At 45.0% G+C, this 14920-nt stretch overlaps 1 protein-coding gene across 1 annotated transcript in view; it reads right to left on the bottom strand.

Annotated features, from left to right (window-relative positions):
• Nucleotides 1-9217: 9217 nt before the first annotated feature.
• Nucleotides 9218-14920, bottom strand: part of MCUR1 (mitochondrial calcium uniporter regulator 1) — a 29495-nt gene continuing 23792 nt past the window's right edge. The window contains exons 8-9 of the mRNA XM_059399478.1: nt 13242-13356; nt 9218-12419 (exon numbers count right to left, since the gene is read on the bottom strand). Coding sequence (XP_059255461.1) covers nt 12364-12419; nt 13242-13356 — 171 coding nt within the window. The 3' untranslated portion in view covers nt 9218-12363. The remainder of the gene's footprint in view (nt 12420-13241; nt 13357-14920) is intronic.

Below are 14920 nucleotides of genomic sequence, written 5' to 3' on the forward strand. Positions count from 1 at the left end.
AGAAAGAAAGAAAGGTAAATCCTCAGTCTCTTCTCTAGACCTGTAGAATCAGAAATTCAAGCACCGAGGCCCAGTTATCTGTCCAGTGATTTGTGTTTTTATGCGTCCTTCAGGTAATCCCAACATATGCGCAAGTTTGAGAACTCCCACCCGTATACCAACCCCAGTAACCCTGTCCATACCTTGCTAGTAACCGCTTTAAGGACCCAGGCCTCAGTCAAGCAGCACCTGGCATTCCCCTGGTGTCAGTGATGAGTCTGTGCCCGAGGGCATGGTCCGTCCATCCCAGTGACAGTCACTCTGTGAAAGGAGCCAGCCTTAAGATGCGGCTGCCCTCGAGAATGGAAGGCAGGGAGGCCCACGGAGCCTGGGTCCCTGGCAGCAGGATTCAGGCAGACTGTGATTCCTTTGAACTTTGAATTAGGGCGGGTGGGGTAGGGAATGTCCGTCAATTTCCTTACTGCTTAGACCCCTGTGAGTTGGCTTCTGGTTTCTTGCAGCTGAAAGGCACCTCCAAACACACAGAGCGTGATGATCTGTCTCTTACGTGGGAGAGGCCAGCTGATTTGCAGTATAGCTCAGACCCCTAGGAAGCAGAAAAGCTAGGATCTCTGTGTTGTCAAAGCCCACTGTCATAATGAAGCCCCAAAAGGGTGAGCTTTGCCCTCTTCCTGAGATCAGAAGCTTCTGTGCATATATACCTCCATGGGTTAGGGCATCTGACAGAAGAAGGGATACCACAGAATGGAGAACAGGTCCAGGGAGAGGAGGGAGGTTGCAGAAAAGAGAATCCTGCTGAATTCTACTCAGGTCTGGCCTCTGCTTGGGTATTTCTTCCTGTCCCTAAACTGAATGACGTCCTTTTTCCTTTCCTTTCTCCCCAAACAGATTGTCATATTCTGTTGTTTTGCAGGGAAGACGTCGGCAGAGGGTAAGGCGAGAGTGTTCCTTTGGGGAGCAGGCTGATTGGTCCAAGGAGGTCTATAAACGGCATCCACCCACAGCCCGCTACTCCAAAGACAGTTTATAATCACAAAAGGAACAATCCGGAAGATTCCAGCTGTCAACACAGCTAAAATGTAGCAGCAGCAGACCTTGCACAGGAGACACAGGCCATGACAAGGATCGGGGATTTTTTCTAACCTCGGGGATCCCCAGGCTCTATGCCCACTCAGGGGATGCTAAAATTTGAGGGGGGCAGGGGGCTCTTGCCTCTATTCCCCTACACTGTGGTCTCCATCGGCGGTCTCCTCCATCCACTTCTGACACACCCCGGCCTCTCCTGGAACCGACCACGAGAGTGAGGTGCCTAATTTTAACCTGTGATCTGAAGCCCAGTTGGGGGCAGTCCCAAGTTACTAGGGTAGCTGCAGCTAGAGGGCCCTTTCAGGGAAAACACGAAACAAGGCTTACGAGAAACAAGACAAACAAGAAGGGGACAACTCTTTTCTCCAACTGTCACCCGGAGTTTGAAACATGGGCAGATCAGCTTTGTTAAAAGTTATGATAAATGTTCTCCTAATCCGAAACCGCTGGCTCCGGGAAACAGCAGGCATTTCTTTTTTCTTTTTTTATTTTTTTTAAAGATTTTATTGATTTGACAGAAATCACAAGTAGGCAGAGAGGCAAGCAGAGAGAGAGAGAGAGGAGGGAGCAGGCTCCCTGCCGACCAGAGAGCCCGATGCAGGACTTGATCTCAGAACCCGGAGATCATGACCTGAGCTGAAGGCAGAGGCTTAACCCACTGAGCCACCCAGGCGCCCCAACAGCAGGCATTTCTTGAAGCCTATGCTAGTGCGTGGCTTTAACTGAGCACTGGGAAAGGACATCAGTGAGGGGACAGTCCCTCCAGGCTTAGAAACGACTATAAAACAAGTTAACAACGAAGATAGAGAAGATAAGATGCAAAGACAACAAGGCATGGCCTCCTTCCTAGGTACCACTGTGTCTAAACTACTGTGACCCGGGTCAGGAGCCCCAGCCTAAGTCCTGTCATTATCTCCATTGCACCGATAAGCAAACGGAGGCACTGGGCGCTTAAGTCATTTTCCCAAGGTCAAGGGATTTCAAACCCAAGCAGGCTGATTCTGGAGGCCGAGCTCCGACCCTGATGCAGGAGGCTAACAGGGAGGAGCGCAGGGAAGAATGGGGTTCATGCAGACGGCCCCCTGGAGGAGGTATGGGTTCAGGAGACTGGTGGGGATTCAGGGCCATGTTGTTGGTAAATGAGAATGAGCAAGAGGTAAAAAAAAAAAAAAAAAAAAAAAACACCAAAAAACTTAGGTTCCCCTTCTTGCTAAGCCATGTTGCCTTTTTCTTAAGATATATTTATTTATTTGAGAGAGAGACACACACAGCACGAGTGGGGGAGGGGCAGAGAGAGAAAATCTTAAGCAGACTCCCAGATGAGTGTGGAGCCCGAGGCGGGGCTCGATCTCCCCACCCTGAGGTCATGACCTGAATGAAACCGAGAGTCGGTGGCTTCCGCCCCCCCCCCCCCCCCCCAGGCGACCCTGGGCCCCCATTACCTGTAATGACCCCAGGAGCAAGTTTCTTCGTAGCTTCAGTCCTTAGGCCTGCGTCAGGCCCTGGGGGCCGGGTGTTCCCGGAGCCGTGGGTCTGGACGGAGAGCGATCCGGTCCCCAGGCTGAGCCGCCCCCTTTCAGAGACAAGGGGCCCCAGCTGAGAGCGACCCCGTGGGCCTCCCCGCGGGCTCCGGCCTTCCGTGCAGCGGCTCTGCTCGCCCTGCACTCCCGGACAGGCCCGGGACCCCAGGGCCACCCAGCCCAGTGTCCTTTCCCCGGCCCCGGGGGCAGGCGGAGGTCTTGGCGAAGGGCCCTTCCGGGTGGGGCCGGCTGGTCTGGGCCCCTGGACGGCTGACCTCTGCGCCTGCTGCCGGTCGTAGCGCCCGGTTCTGGCCCCCATGTCCGCTCACTCCCCAGAAGAGAGGCCCGTGGTGAGGATGGGTGGCCTGGGCCCAAGGGGAGTGCCCTGGGCGCCGTGCTGAGCCTGCCCCCCCCACCCCCCAACCCCCGGGAGTGAGGGGCGCCCGCCAGGCGGCTGTGTGGGGGGGGAAACACATTTCCAAACCCACCAGCTCAGTTTCTCTCCTTGTGCAGACCAGGAGCCGGCTCTGCTCCTCATGAAACATTTTACTTATTGTATTATTTAAAAGATTTTACGTATTTGAAAGAGAGAGCGAGAAGCACCCCCCCCCCCCCCCCCGCCTCCCACCTGGGAGCCAGATGGAGAATCGATCCTGTGACCTGATCCAAAGGGAGATGCTAAACCCACTGGGCCACCCAGGCGCCCTTCCTCAACATTTTAAACAGAGGGATGCACTAGGTCATTTCATTTAGTTATCACTGACCCTTAATCACTAAATAAAAATTTAGGATTTATCGGAAGCCAGAACATCATCTTGGGAGACTGGGTGGGCGTCCTGGGGTGTGCAGCCAAGGTCAAAGGTCACAAGGTCAAAAATGAGGTAAAAAATGTGAACATGTTTAATAAACTGTAAGACCCTATGTGCAAGAAACTGGAATCACTTATTCCCGGAGTAGGTGGGGCCTCCAGTGAGCAACCCGCTCTGTGTCCCAGGAAGTCAACTGCACAATTCCCTGGCTTGGGTTCTCCCTCCGAAAACTGATGTAGGATGGACAAGGTTTTTAAAAAAGCAGTTTTTAATGAGTTCAGTGTACAAGTTACTGATTTGAAGTGTGTTATATTCACAGAGTTGGGCAACCGTCACCATAATCCATTTTTAGAACATTGTCATCACCCCAAAAAGGAACCTTATACCCTCTACACTCACTCTCCACCCCCTCAGCCCCAGGCAGATACCAATCCCCTTTCTGTCTCTATGGATTTTCTTATTCTGGTGAAGCTCTGTGTGTGTGTGCGTGTGTGTGTGTGTGTGTGTGTACATACACATTTTATACATATATACTTTTTTTTAACATACAAGAAGCTGGGGTAAAAAGCGAGGGTGCCCTTCAAGTGTGCCCCTTCTCCCTACCATCTGAGATCTAAATTCCCACTTTGCTTGGGAAGAGCAGGACATACATGGTTTCCATGGTAAGCCGAAAGCAGGCAAGAAGGGTTTTATGCAAAGAAAGAATTTGGATAAGATGTGAATGCTACCAGGGGCCCAGACAGGATTTGGGTAGCCCAGCTTTCTGGGAAATTTTGAAAAGTGGCTGATTTTTTTTTTTTTTTCTCATGTAGTCCTACAGAGAGATGGTTGACTTGGTTGATTAGGAATGAAATATCCGAGGGACCCCGGCTGGCTTAATTGGTGGAGTGTGCAACTCTTGATCTCAAGTTGTGAGTTTGAGCCCTGCATTTGGTGTAAAGATTATTATTTAAAAATAAAATCTTTAGGGGGTGCCTGGGTGGCTCAGTTGGTTAAGTGACTGCCATCAGCTCAGGTCATGATCCCAGGGTCCGAGGGATCGAGCCCCACATTGGGCTCCCTGCTCCGTGGGGAGCCTGTTTCTCCTTCTCTCTCTACTGCTCTGCCTGCTTGTGCTCTGTCAAGTAAATAAATAAAATCTTAAAAAAAAAAAATCTTTAGGGGCACCTGGGTGGCTCAGTGGGTTAAGCCTCTACCTTCAGCTCAGGTCATGATCTCAGGGTCCTGGGATCGAGCCCCATATCGGGCTCTCTGCTCTGCGGGGAGCCTGCTTCCCCCTCTTTCTCTGCCTGCTATCTGCCTACTTGTGATCTCCCTCTCTGTCAAATAAATAAATAAAATCTTTTTTAAAAAATAAAATCTTTAAGAAGAAAAAGAATGAAATGTCCTAATTATCATATCACCAAAAAAAAAAAAAAAGATACTAACTAAATAATAAGGAATTATTTAAGGTCTACACTTTGGATGAATCTAAGGCTTGGACAGTGGCCTTCATGTCAACATTAATTCTTTTATATAAAGACCCCCAAATAAAATTATGAACATTCACAGTCGCCCTGGGATTTATATGAAGGGCTGGTATAATATAATACTTGAGAGCTTATGGTTATTTCCTTGAGGTAATCTGTGTTCCTCCAATCCCTGCTATAATCTATACTCCAGCTTTTCTAAGGAATTGTGTTATTTATTTATTTACTTATTTATTTAAAGAGAGAGAGAGAGCACAAGCAGGGAGAGAGGCAGAGGGAGAGGGAGAGCAGGGAGCCCAATATGGGGCTCAATCCCAGGTCCCCGGGATCATGACTTGAGCTGAAGGCAGACACTTAACCGACTGAGCCACCCAGCGCGCCAGGACTAGTTTTTTGCTAGGATACTGCATCTTTCTCAATAACTTCATCTGTCTTGGTACTCTGAGGTTGCGAGGGAGTAGAGTTAAGGGAAATATACTTATTTGGGTAGTGGTATAAGCAACGTTACTGGTAATTATGAGTAGGTACGTGATTCCAGTTAATTGCACAAATGGATTTATTTCACTTTTTTAAAAATTACCTCATTTGATGCTTACCAAGTGCTATCAGTGGGTAGAGTCTCTATTCCTCAGAGTCAGAATGCTTGGGTTTGAATCTGGAGTCACCAAGTGTATCAGCTGGGTGCCTGTGGGGCACGTTACTTGGTCTCTGCCTTGATTTCCCCCTCTGGAAAGAGATCATTTCAGTGCTTACTTCCTAGGGATGTGATGAAGAGTAAGTGAGCGTGGAAAGACTTTAGAACCGTGCCTGAAATACATGAAACCAAAGCTCCATAATGATTCCCATTCTCATTATTATTGTTGCTGTTATTTTAGAAATGTGGGAACCATTGGCTTGGCAAGGTCCAGTGGTTTTCCCAAGAGCACAGCAAGTGGCCAGGCTGGGAGCTGAACCCAGATCTCCTGACTCATCGCATTAGTGGTTGTGAAATTATCTGCCCATAAAAACTGGTGGTTAGCAACCAAAACAAGGTATTGTGCCGCTAAAACAAAATCATTGCAGTTTTATTAACTGGCAAGCAGAAGTTAATAGATTTTTCCAAACCTTAAACTTTTTGCCTTAGTGTTTGCTAAACCTTGGAGGACTTGGATGCTGTTCTGTCTCCCAGCACTTGCGGTGTTCATAACCAAGCAAAGGCTTTCACATAAGTATTAATAGGGAAGACTCGGAATGACCTGACCATGCTCAGTTCAACAGCTTTTTCATTCTCACTGAGCACTGGCCTTCTGGTTTAACTGCATTCACACATCTTAAGCAGACTTTTTGCAGGTGCACCTGTCCTAGGTTGCATGAAGGAATTGGCTTCGCTAGGAATCTGCAGGATCCCACAAAGAACATGATGTTCAGTAAATTCCGCTGCCCCCTTCGCAAGCCTGATGGTCACCAACTGTGCCACAGCCGTTCCTCCCCAAACCTGACTTCTACCAGATGTAAACTCACTTTTTTTTTTTGTAGACTCACTTTTTTACTGTCCCTCAACCATGTGAATTTCAGATCTAGTATGTATGTTCTGAGTTATTCTTATAGGAGATAGTTGGAAAAGAAGGAACCAAGAAGCTGGGAACAGAGGTCAAGAACAGATAGGACAGTTGGGGGAAACGCATGCTTCTGCTGTGCAGCCAAAGGCAAACCGAGGCAAAAATAAACATCAGGATACGGGGGTACAGTGCTGTTGAATGGAAGGGGAGTGGTTATCTGGGTTATGCTGTGCTTTGGCCAAAATAATTCAGCAAAACTGAGGGTATATTGCCCTGCAGATTGGGGAGGAGTTTTGAGAAATAAGCATGTATGTGAATTTGTTCATTAACAGATTTATTTTTCCTCAAATATGCAAGTTATTTGGAACAAATCCCAATCATTCGTTTTAGAATTAAAAAAAAATAGGAATTAAAATTTGGTCAGAGAACCAGTAAAAATATTCTGTGGCATAGAGTAAAATAAAATTAGCCACAGGTTCTTGGAAATAAAGGGAAAGGACATCCTAAAGCATTTCTAGCCACGAAAGGGTGGTGACTTAATTACATCCTTCTCCCTAGTGCACAGCCTGTGTTAATCACACAAACACTGTAACCGACACTGTTGAATGCCAACCCAACAAAGACTTCCAGCTTCCCTCTTCCTTGTCCTGCTCCCACCAGAAGGGCTGCAAAACCTAAACATTCTCTTTTGCAACCTGTCTTGCTGTAGGTAGCTATGTGACCTCATTCTGGCCTATGAGACATCCAGGGTTTTTGTGGGAGTGGGATAGAGCTTTCTCCTTGACTAAAAGGAGACAGACCTATGAAAAGAGCCCTTGTGCACCTCACTTTCTTTTTGTTTTGCACGCTGCCATGTGAGGATGTGATGCCTGGAGCTGTGGCAGCCATTTTGTGACCAGGTAATACCAAGGCTGAAGCTGAAAGCTAACACACGGAGGAGGCTAACAATAGCAAGATGGAAAGAGCTGGGTCCTTGAAAGCAATGTCGAGCTGCCAAACCAACCCTGAGGATCACCTTTATTTCTAGACTCAATTAAGTAATAAATGTCATTTGGTATTAGCCGCTATTTGTTTTGTGTTACTTACATTTGAAAGCATCCAACAGCTATGATGTAAAAAAGAAAGAAAGAAAGAAAGAATTCACAAGTGCTCTCATGGGTTCACCAAGTATCTCGATCTTTTGGAAGCGAGCAGGCTTCCATCCTTTCTCCCTAAAATCTCATCACACTTTTTCACGAATAGCCCAGAGACACCACCTGTTACAGCGTCTTTCAGGATGATGTGAGGCTCATGCACACTATAAACTTCTACAAAAGCAAGAGAAATAGTAAAAAATGCTTCTGTAGTAGGTAAGGACACTGACTTTTATGCAAGGGACAAGAGGCCACGCAGCAGCTGTTTCTTCCCTCCTGGGAGAACACACGTTGTGATGGAGTCAGAGTGGCCGAGGAAGAATTCAAGCACCTGTGCGAGACAGTAAGTGCGGGAAGGACGTGCTGAGGAAAACCATGAGCGCAGCTCCCTGGGCTTTAACATTAAGTTGACCTGAAGCTTCAGAATCATGAACCGATGAGTGGGGGGTGAGGGTGGGGATTAATTTAAACTGAGAGAAAAAGAATTGGGACTTTGTAAAATGTTCCACTCCTTGTTCCTGAGAGTGCAGGAGTAGTAACAGTCAAGAGCATGTTTGCAACATGTAAAAGAGACCTGAATGAAGCTGGGTGTTGCCTGTTTACGTCAAGGATGCAGATGCCCAGTGCCCAGACCCCTCCCCAGCATCCTGCTATCCCAGACCCCCGCCCGGAAGCTGCGGAGTTAAAATAGAGGTACCACTAGCAGGACGCTGTGTGGTCAGAGCTCTGCTGTGGAGAGCCGGAGGTTTTGGTTCCAGAGAAAAAGCTGTTTCTAGAAAATGTCAATTCTTTGAAGTGTGTTCTTATTTTGAAAGCCATCAAAGGCCCCAGGCAAAGATTAGGTTTTCAGGTTGCCGCACCCTCAGATGTGAAAGTAGGACCAGGTGGGAGGCTGTGCACAGCACCCCACACGCTGCACCCCACACTTGCTCTATAAATACAGGGCTGAGTCTGCAAATCTGTCTGCAAAAATTTGGGGACTTTCAGGACCTTTATGGCTCACCTCAGGTCTGGTTTATTTGACTCTCTAACTTGGGTAGACTTCTGATTGGAGAAAATGAAAGGTACCTAACATTAATTTCTGGGCTATTTCATTCATCCACGTTCCCAAGGGGTTTGCTTTTCTCTGAAGCAGACGACGTTGTTACACAGAAGGCCACCTGCACGGAGTTGACTCTTGAAGAGCTCCCTCCTTGTGCAAGTCCGCAGGCTGCCACTGCGGCTGCTCGCTTCCGATCCTTTCTTCAAGGCTTCGTCTAGGTGAACGAACCCTCCAATCACTAAGTGGTCAGGGATGTGCAGGTGTTTCAGTTGTCCACAACGGAAGCTGGTCTGAGAATTCTGCCCACCCAAAGGCGAGGTAAGAGGTGCAGAGAGAGGTTGATTGCATTTTGACTTTTGCCCTTCTTGAACTTTAATCATAAGCCAAAGGCAAATTCCTTCTTGCTCCAGCTAGCCTGATCGGGACTTCGATTACTCGAAAACTGAGTCCGCGCAGATACTTCTAAAAAGTTGTGATTAAAACTCATTTACCCCTCTATGTAAGCCCCCAGTTCTATCTCGAGTCACAGTTTTCTGTGAATTCCAATGTACACAGATGAGTGAAAAAAATCTTTTTCTCTTAAAGCACTTCCTCTCAAGTATTTTACACGAGCATGTTAATTCTTTTGAATAAAAAATTTATTTTGCAAATCAAGTAAGCACTTTCAAAGTTATCGTCTATACAACCCCCCTGTTTTAGGGTATTAGGTTTTCTTGTAATACACCAGTGCTGTCATATACAATGGAGGGAGTAACATTAAAATACAGTGCAGGCAGAAGTTGTTTTCAATTTGCCAATCCACTGAGTAATTCAAATAAAAGGTGTAGTAGTTACATAGAAACAATTAAATATTTTCCATAATAAAAATATTATACCCACTCATATAACAATATGTAACTGACTATTTGGTTAAGTGATACAATGGTTAATAAATTGATTTGGGTTATAATCAAAAGAACAGAATCAGAAGAACATGAATGTAAATCTAGAAGGACAGATATTTTCAAAACAAAATTCCAGTGAAGGGCTGAACATTCTCAAACACAAAGAGTACATCAAGAATAAGTGGTTTCTGTTTAACATGTTCTCTTTAGTGTCAGGAAAGCCACAAATTTGATAAACATATGGTAAAGCCCAAGTTTTCTAGACATGAGTTCTGTAGTACCATTTATGTGTTATTTGTTCAGAAATGATGCCAACCCCATCAACAGAGCAGGGCGGGAGAGGGGGGTGGGGGCGGGGGAGCGGAGGGGAAGTGCACCCAAGCTGAATGGTTAAGTAACAGGCAGAGGCGGCAAAGGAGGCGGATGGAGGCCGGGACACGGGGAGGGAAGCTCACGTCACTCTGTGCAGCTAGAAAGGGAAAAGCCCGGCTCGGGATTTTTATTTTTAGAGTGTTCCGAGACAAATTCCAGCAAGATGTCTGGTTTGAGTCAAGCCTTTCTTCTTGAACTTGACTTCACAACTGAGGTACTTGGCATACTTAAGGGAAAAAATGAATACACTCAGATTTATTTTTCTTAGATATTAAGGTAGAAAAGCAGCTTAAGGGATAAGAACAGCCCAGAAATCAAAATCCTGTGTCCTGTAAAGAATGGTATGGACAGACAGGTTTTGCTTATTAATGGAACAGGAAACGACAGAGAATTGGAGTTTAGGCTCTTTAAACAAGGAAAGGGCAGGGGAGAGCAGAGTGTAGGAATGCAGAGGCGCCCCCAAGAATGAAAAGGAAAGCCAGAGTCTGTCCATTTGACATTCTGCTTTGGGCATTTGTAGCACAGGCGTAGCAGGTTACATGTGTGCTACCTGGCCCTGGTGAGTTACCCAGGTGCTACGGCCTGGGTTACCTGGAAGTTGTGCCAGGCATCCTCTCCCTTCGGAAATTAGGCTAAGGCCGAAGTTCCTAGGGGATCCGAATCCCTCTGAACCAAGCTAGTTCAGAAAGCTGTCCCACCATGCTTCTGGTGTTCACAGAAGCCTGGGCCAGCCAGCAGTGGGAAGGGTATACTTGTATTTCTGGTTTATATGCTTTTGAAACAGATTGCATTTGACTAAACAAAGGGAACACAGTCCCGAACCTTCCTAACCTCCATCTATGCATGCAATCTGAGCCACCAAAAGGCAAGTTCATTGTTCCCGACGCTGCAGGTACTGGGAGTCTGTTCTGTACTGCAGAAAACTACACACCAAAATCCAAGGCCCAAATTAAGTGACTGCTGCAGCCAGTATAAACCAGTAGGAATGTCATCTGGAATACTTTTGTTAGATAAAAGAGTGTCACCCCACTGAATGATATTTTCAAATATTTTATCAGGAAGTAAGGTCACTTTGCTTGTTTCTAACCTATGCAAGTTAAGTGTTTGCTTTGAAACGTAATTGCATACAGTGCTTTTTTCCTCTTGGGGATTCTTTTGATTTTGGAGGAGTGTCTGTGCTCCAGGCCCTTTCTCCAAGCTCTTACTAACAATAGTTATATTAAGTAGTTGCAAATGTGGTCTTAATGGGATGTCATTTACTTAAATTTGTAATACTTAAGGCAACTGGCTCAATGTGCAGTATTTTCTGGGGATCCTTTTCTGAAAGAGGAAGCACAATGGCTACAGTATTTTACGAAGCCGTTGAGATAATTTTGGATCAAGTTTAAAACAATCAAATAATTATTCATTTTGAAACTGATACCACTGATGCCAAAGTACTCGATTTTCAGGCTCATCTGGAGTTCAGCAGCTTTGTGCTAAACATATGTTTCAAAAAAAAAAGACACCGACTTACATTTTCTGAAGTTTAGAAAGACATCCAAAGGACAAAGGTAACTTTTTTGCTAATGCGGTTACAACAGTGACAGCGGATGATTTATCCTACCGATTTGATCAACATCGATCAACAAGTGCACATGTGGTTTCTCCCCTGTACCAGGTCCTGTGCATGTGCGTGTATGCAGAGAAAGACACAAACACGCTCTCCACATTCTCGTTTTTAAAATGCTTATTCTCTCCCACACCAGTCATTCAAATAACGGGAGAATGTCCTTCTCGGTAAGAACCCCAGCAGGCACACACACACACACACACATACACACACACACACAGTGCAAGGGTGGGAGAGAAATCTAGCACTCTGAGAGGCAAAACCAGAGTCCCCATTTGTAATGATTACAAAATTTCATTAGGCAACAAGATTTTCTGGCTGAAAGGCACGTGAAAAATAACCATGACAACTTACTAAGACAATGGAAATTAAGAGAAAAATAACTGCTTTAGGGGAATAGTACAGGTGAATCATTAGCACACCAACCCACTGGGGCTGCCCCCTAACGTGGGCACTGGCTGAGGGGAAGGGCTGGGTCGGAGGGACAGAGGGTCTGGTGCTCTCGGTTTAGTTTCGGTGATCCTTTAGCACTTAGTGAAGTCGTTGTGCCTTTTAAATGGAGGCCCCCCAAATCCTCTATGTGACAGAAGATTAAAAATTGTAGGGTTATATAAATATTTACTGTTGGCATGTCCCACAGGTTAGACCAAGTTCACTGGTCCGGCTGAGTGGGGTCTTCCGTGTTTTGTCCACCACCACTCAGCGGTACAAAGGCAACTAAACAGAAAAGACAAAAGAAACCATTATTCCTTGGTTGTATGTCCATAATCTGCATAAAATAAATAATATATATTAAGTCAAAACTAGGGTTAAAATCTGGAAATGGGGGGGGGAAGAGACCCAGCAATCTGGTGTTCTTAAGGCAGAACAATAGGGATCTCTTTAAATAGACACTTTATTATATCCACAGGCGATAAAATCCCAGAGCTACTGTTAGGCACGTAAATACGGATCCTGTAAGAAAAAAAAAATTGAGCATAGTATTAGTTGTGTTAAGAGTTACTTAAAAGAAAAACGTTTTATTAAGAAAACATATAGGTGCTTTTCTACCTATCCACCAAACAGAAAAACCAACCCAGGAAACTCAGATCGCATGGGAGGTGCCACATTGGACGACACACCTGCCCACTAAAACACTCCGCTCTCTGCAACAGTCTTCAAAGTAGAAAAGTATCCAAGAGTCAGCGAAAACTTTTCAATGAACCTCAGAAATTCTGTGATCACAAAGGATATGTGTATGTACTATAGAGGGCCACACCCTTTAAAATGTCACCAACAAAATTCCACTTCTAACTGCTAGTATAACTTGAATATATTGATTAATCCAAAATGTTAGATGTGAATTATAATAATCACCGGGTTGTTTTTACATGTGAATTTTCATTCCCTTTTTTGGCTCAAAAATTACAAAACCAAAATTAACTCCTTACAAGGAGTGTCCCCGATTGAAGCAGAAAGATCGCAACTCAAAAGACTTTCCTTCCATCCAAAAAATACTGTCTTGAATTTCACTAAAAAAAATCCCAAGTAACGACAGTTCAATGACAGTATCTTATAAAACTTAAGATTCCACTGGTTGTAAAGCACATTATTTTACTACTAAGGAAAAAAAAATACCAATTACTGTATGATACTCCACCTATCAGAAAACCTGCCTTCTAATTTCAGAGACATTAAAAGGTAAAAAAAAAATGTGTTAGAATCAAAGAAACGCAGTTTTTCCAAATTTTATGTATTTTCCGCTTGTTTGAACTATCCAGACGAAAAAGAGCTTACCTGCTAAATATTTAATGTTATCGAGCTTGTGTGACTCCAGCATGGTTTTGAGGCCAGCAACCTCAGTGTCTATCTTCCTGTCTGTCTGGGTGACAGCCCGATCTTGCTGGGCATGCTTTCAAAACAAAGAGATTCACAGCATTAAACCACCTGGGATACACGTGCCGTCCCCTCGGCTCCCGCCGTCCCACAGGAAAGACGGGCTATGCTCCCTACGCTTAGGGAGACCTGGGCTTTAGCTTTAGTTCCAGTATCCTCCGTTATGTTGCGTTGGTCAGGGCCTTTACTGTCTCTGGGCCTGTTTACTTTAATTTGAAAAATAAATAAATAAATAAATAAATAAAAGCCAAAAAACTCACCAAAACCCCAAAACAAACACCACTGGCCCTGTCCTCACACAGGACAACCAAATGTGATAATGTAAAAAAAAGCTTCTGTAAAGGATACACTGGTCTACAAATTAAGGTTAAAGTGAAAAGGCAGTCTGTACTCAAAGACAATAAAGGTACGTCATTTTTTTCCCTCTTGGTGAGAGGTATACAAAAAATGCTTTCAAAAGTGAACACAGGGATGCCTGTCAGTCAGTTGAGTGTCTGCCTTTGGCTCAGGTCATGATCTCAGGGTCATGGGATCGAGCCCTGCTTTGGGGTCCCTGCTCAGCGGGGAGCCTGCTTCTCCCTCTCTCCACCTGCCGCTCTCCCTGCTTGTGCTTCCTCTCTCTCTGACAAATAAATAAATAAAATTAAATTAAATAAAAAAAAAAAGTGAATGCAATCTTAGATAATCTAAAAGTATTTGCCTTGACACAATTCCTATTCACATTTTAAACTTTTCTTCTTTCAAAGTTCAAACACCAAGTATTTTATGAGTATGAGGCGTGGTTATACCAAAGACTTATTTCTGTTCTTTTCCAAATACAATACAGTTAAACTAGATACACAACCATCCTCTAAGGGTGGCAAGTTTGGCTGATGTTATAAAGGGGTTGTAACATTTCATTAATGCACAAAAATAATTCACTAAATATCCCAGGACAAGTAAGTACAATGGACCCATTCAATGTTTTTTTTTTTTTTTTTTAAGATTTTATTTATTTATTTGACAGAGAGAGATTACAAGTAAGCAGAGAGGCAGGCAGAGAGAGAGGAGGAAGCAGCCTCCCTGCCGAGCAGAGAGCCCAATGTGGGGCTCAATCCCAGGACCCTGAGATCATGACCTGAGCTGAAGGCAGAGGCTTAGCCCACTGAGCCACCCAGGTGCCCAGACCCTTTAACAATGGTTTAAAGTGCATGGGTCCACTTAAACCTGATTTGTTTCAATATGGTACGGTGCTATAAATTTATTTTCTTTCTTATGATTTTAATAACAGCTTACTTTGTTTTAGTGTATAATACACATAACATAAAAAATATGTGTTAACTGACTGTTTATGTTATCAGGAAGGCTTCCGGTCAACAGTGGGCTATTAGTAGTTAAGTTTCTGGGGAGTCAAAAGTTATATGCACGGGGCGCCTGGGTGGCTCAGTGGGTTAGGCCGCTGCCTTCGGCTCAGGTCATGATCTCAGGGTCCTGGGATCGAGTCCCACATCGGGCTCTCTGCTTGGCGGGGAGCCTGCTTCCCTTCCTCTCTCTCTGCCTGCCTCTCTGTCTACTTGTGATCTATCTCTGTCAAATAAATA

Source organism: Mustela nigripes, chromosome 5 (genome assembly GCF_022355385.1).
Source record: "Mustela nigripes isolate SB6536 chromosome 5, MUSNIG.SB6536, whole genome shotgun sequence".
NCBI classification, from domain to species: domain Eukaryota; kingdom Metazoa; phylum Chordata; class Mammalia; order Carnivora; family Mustelidae; genus Mustela; species Mustela nigripes.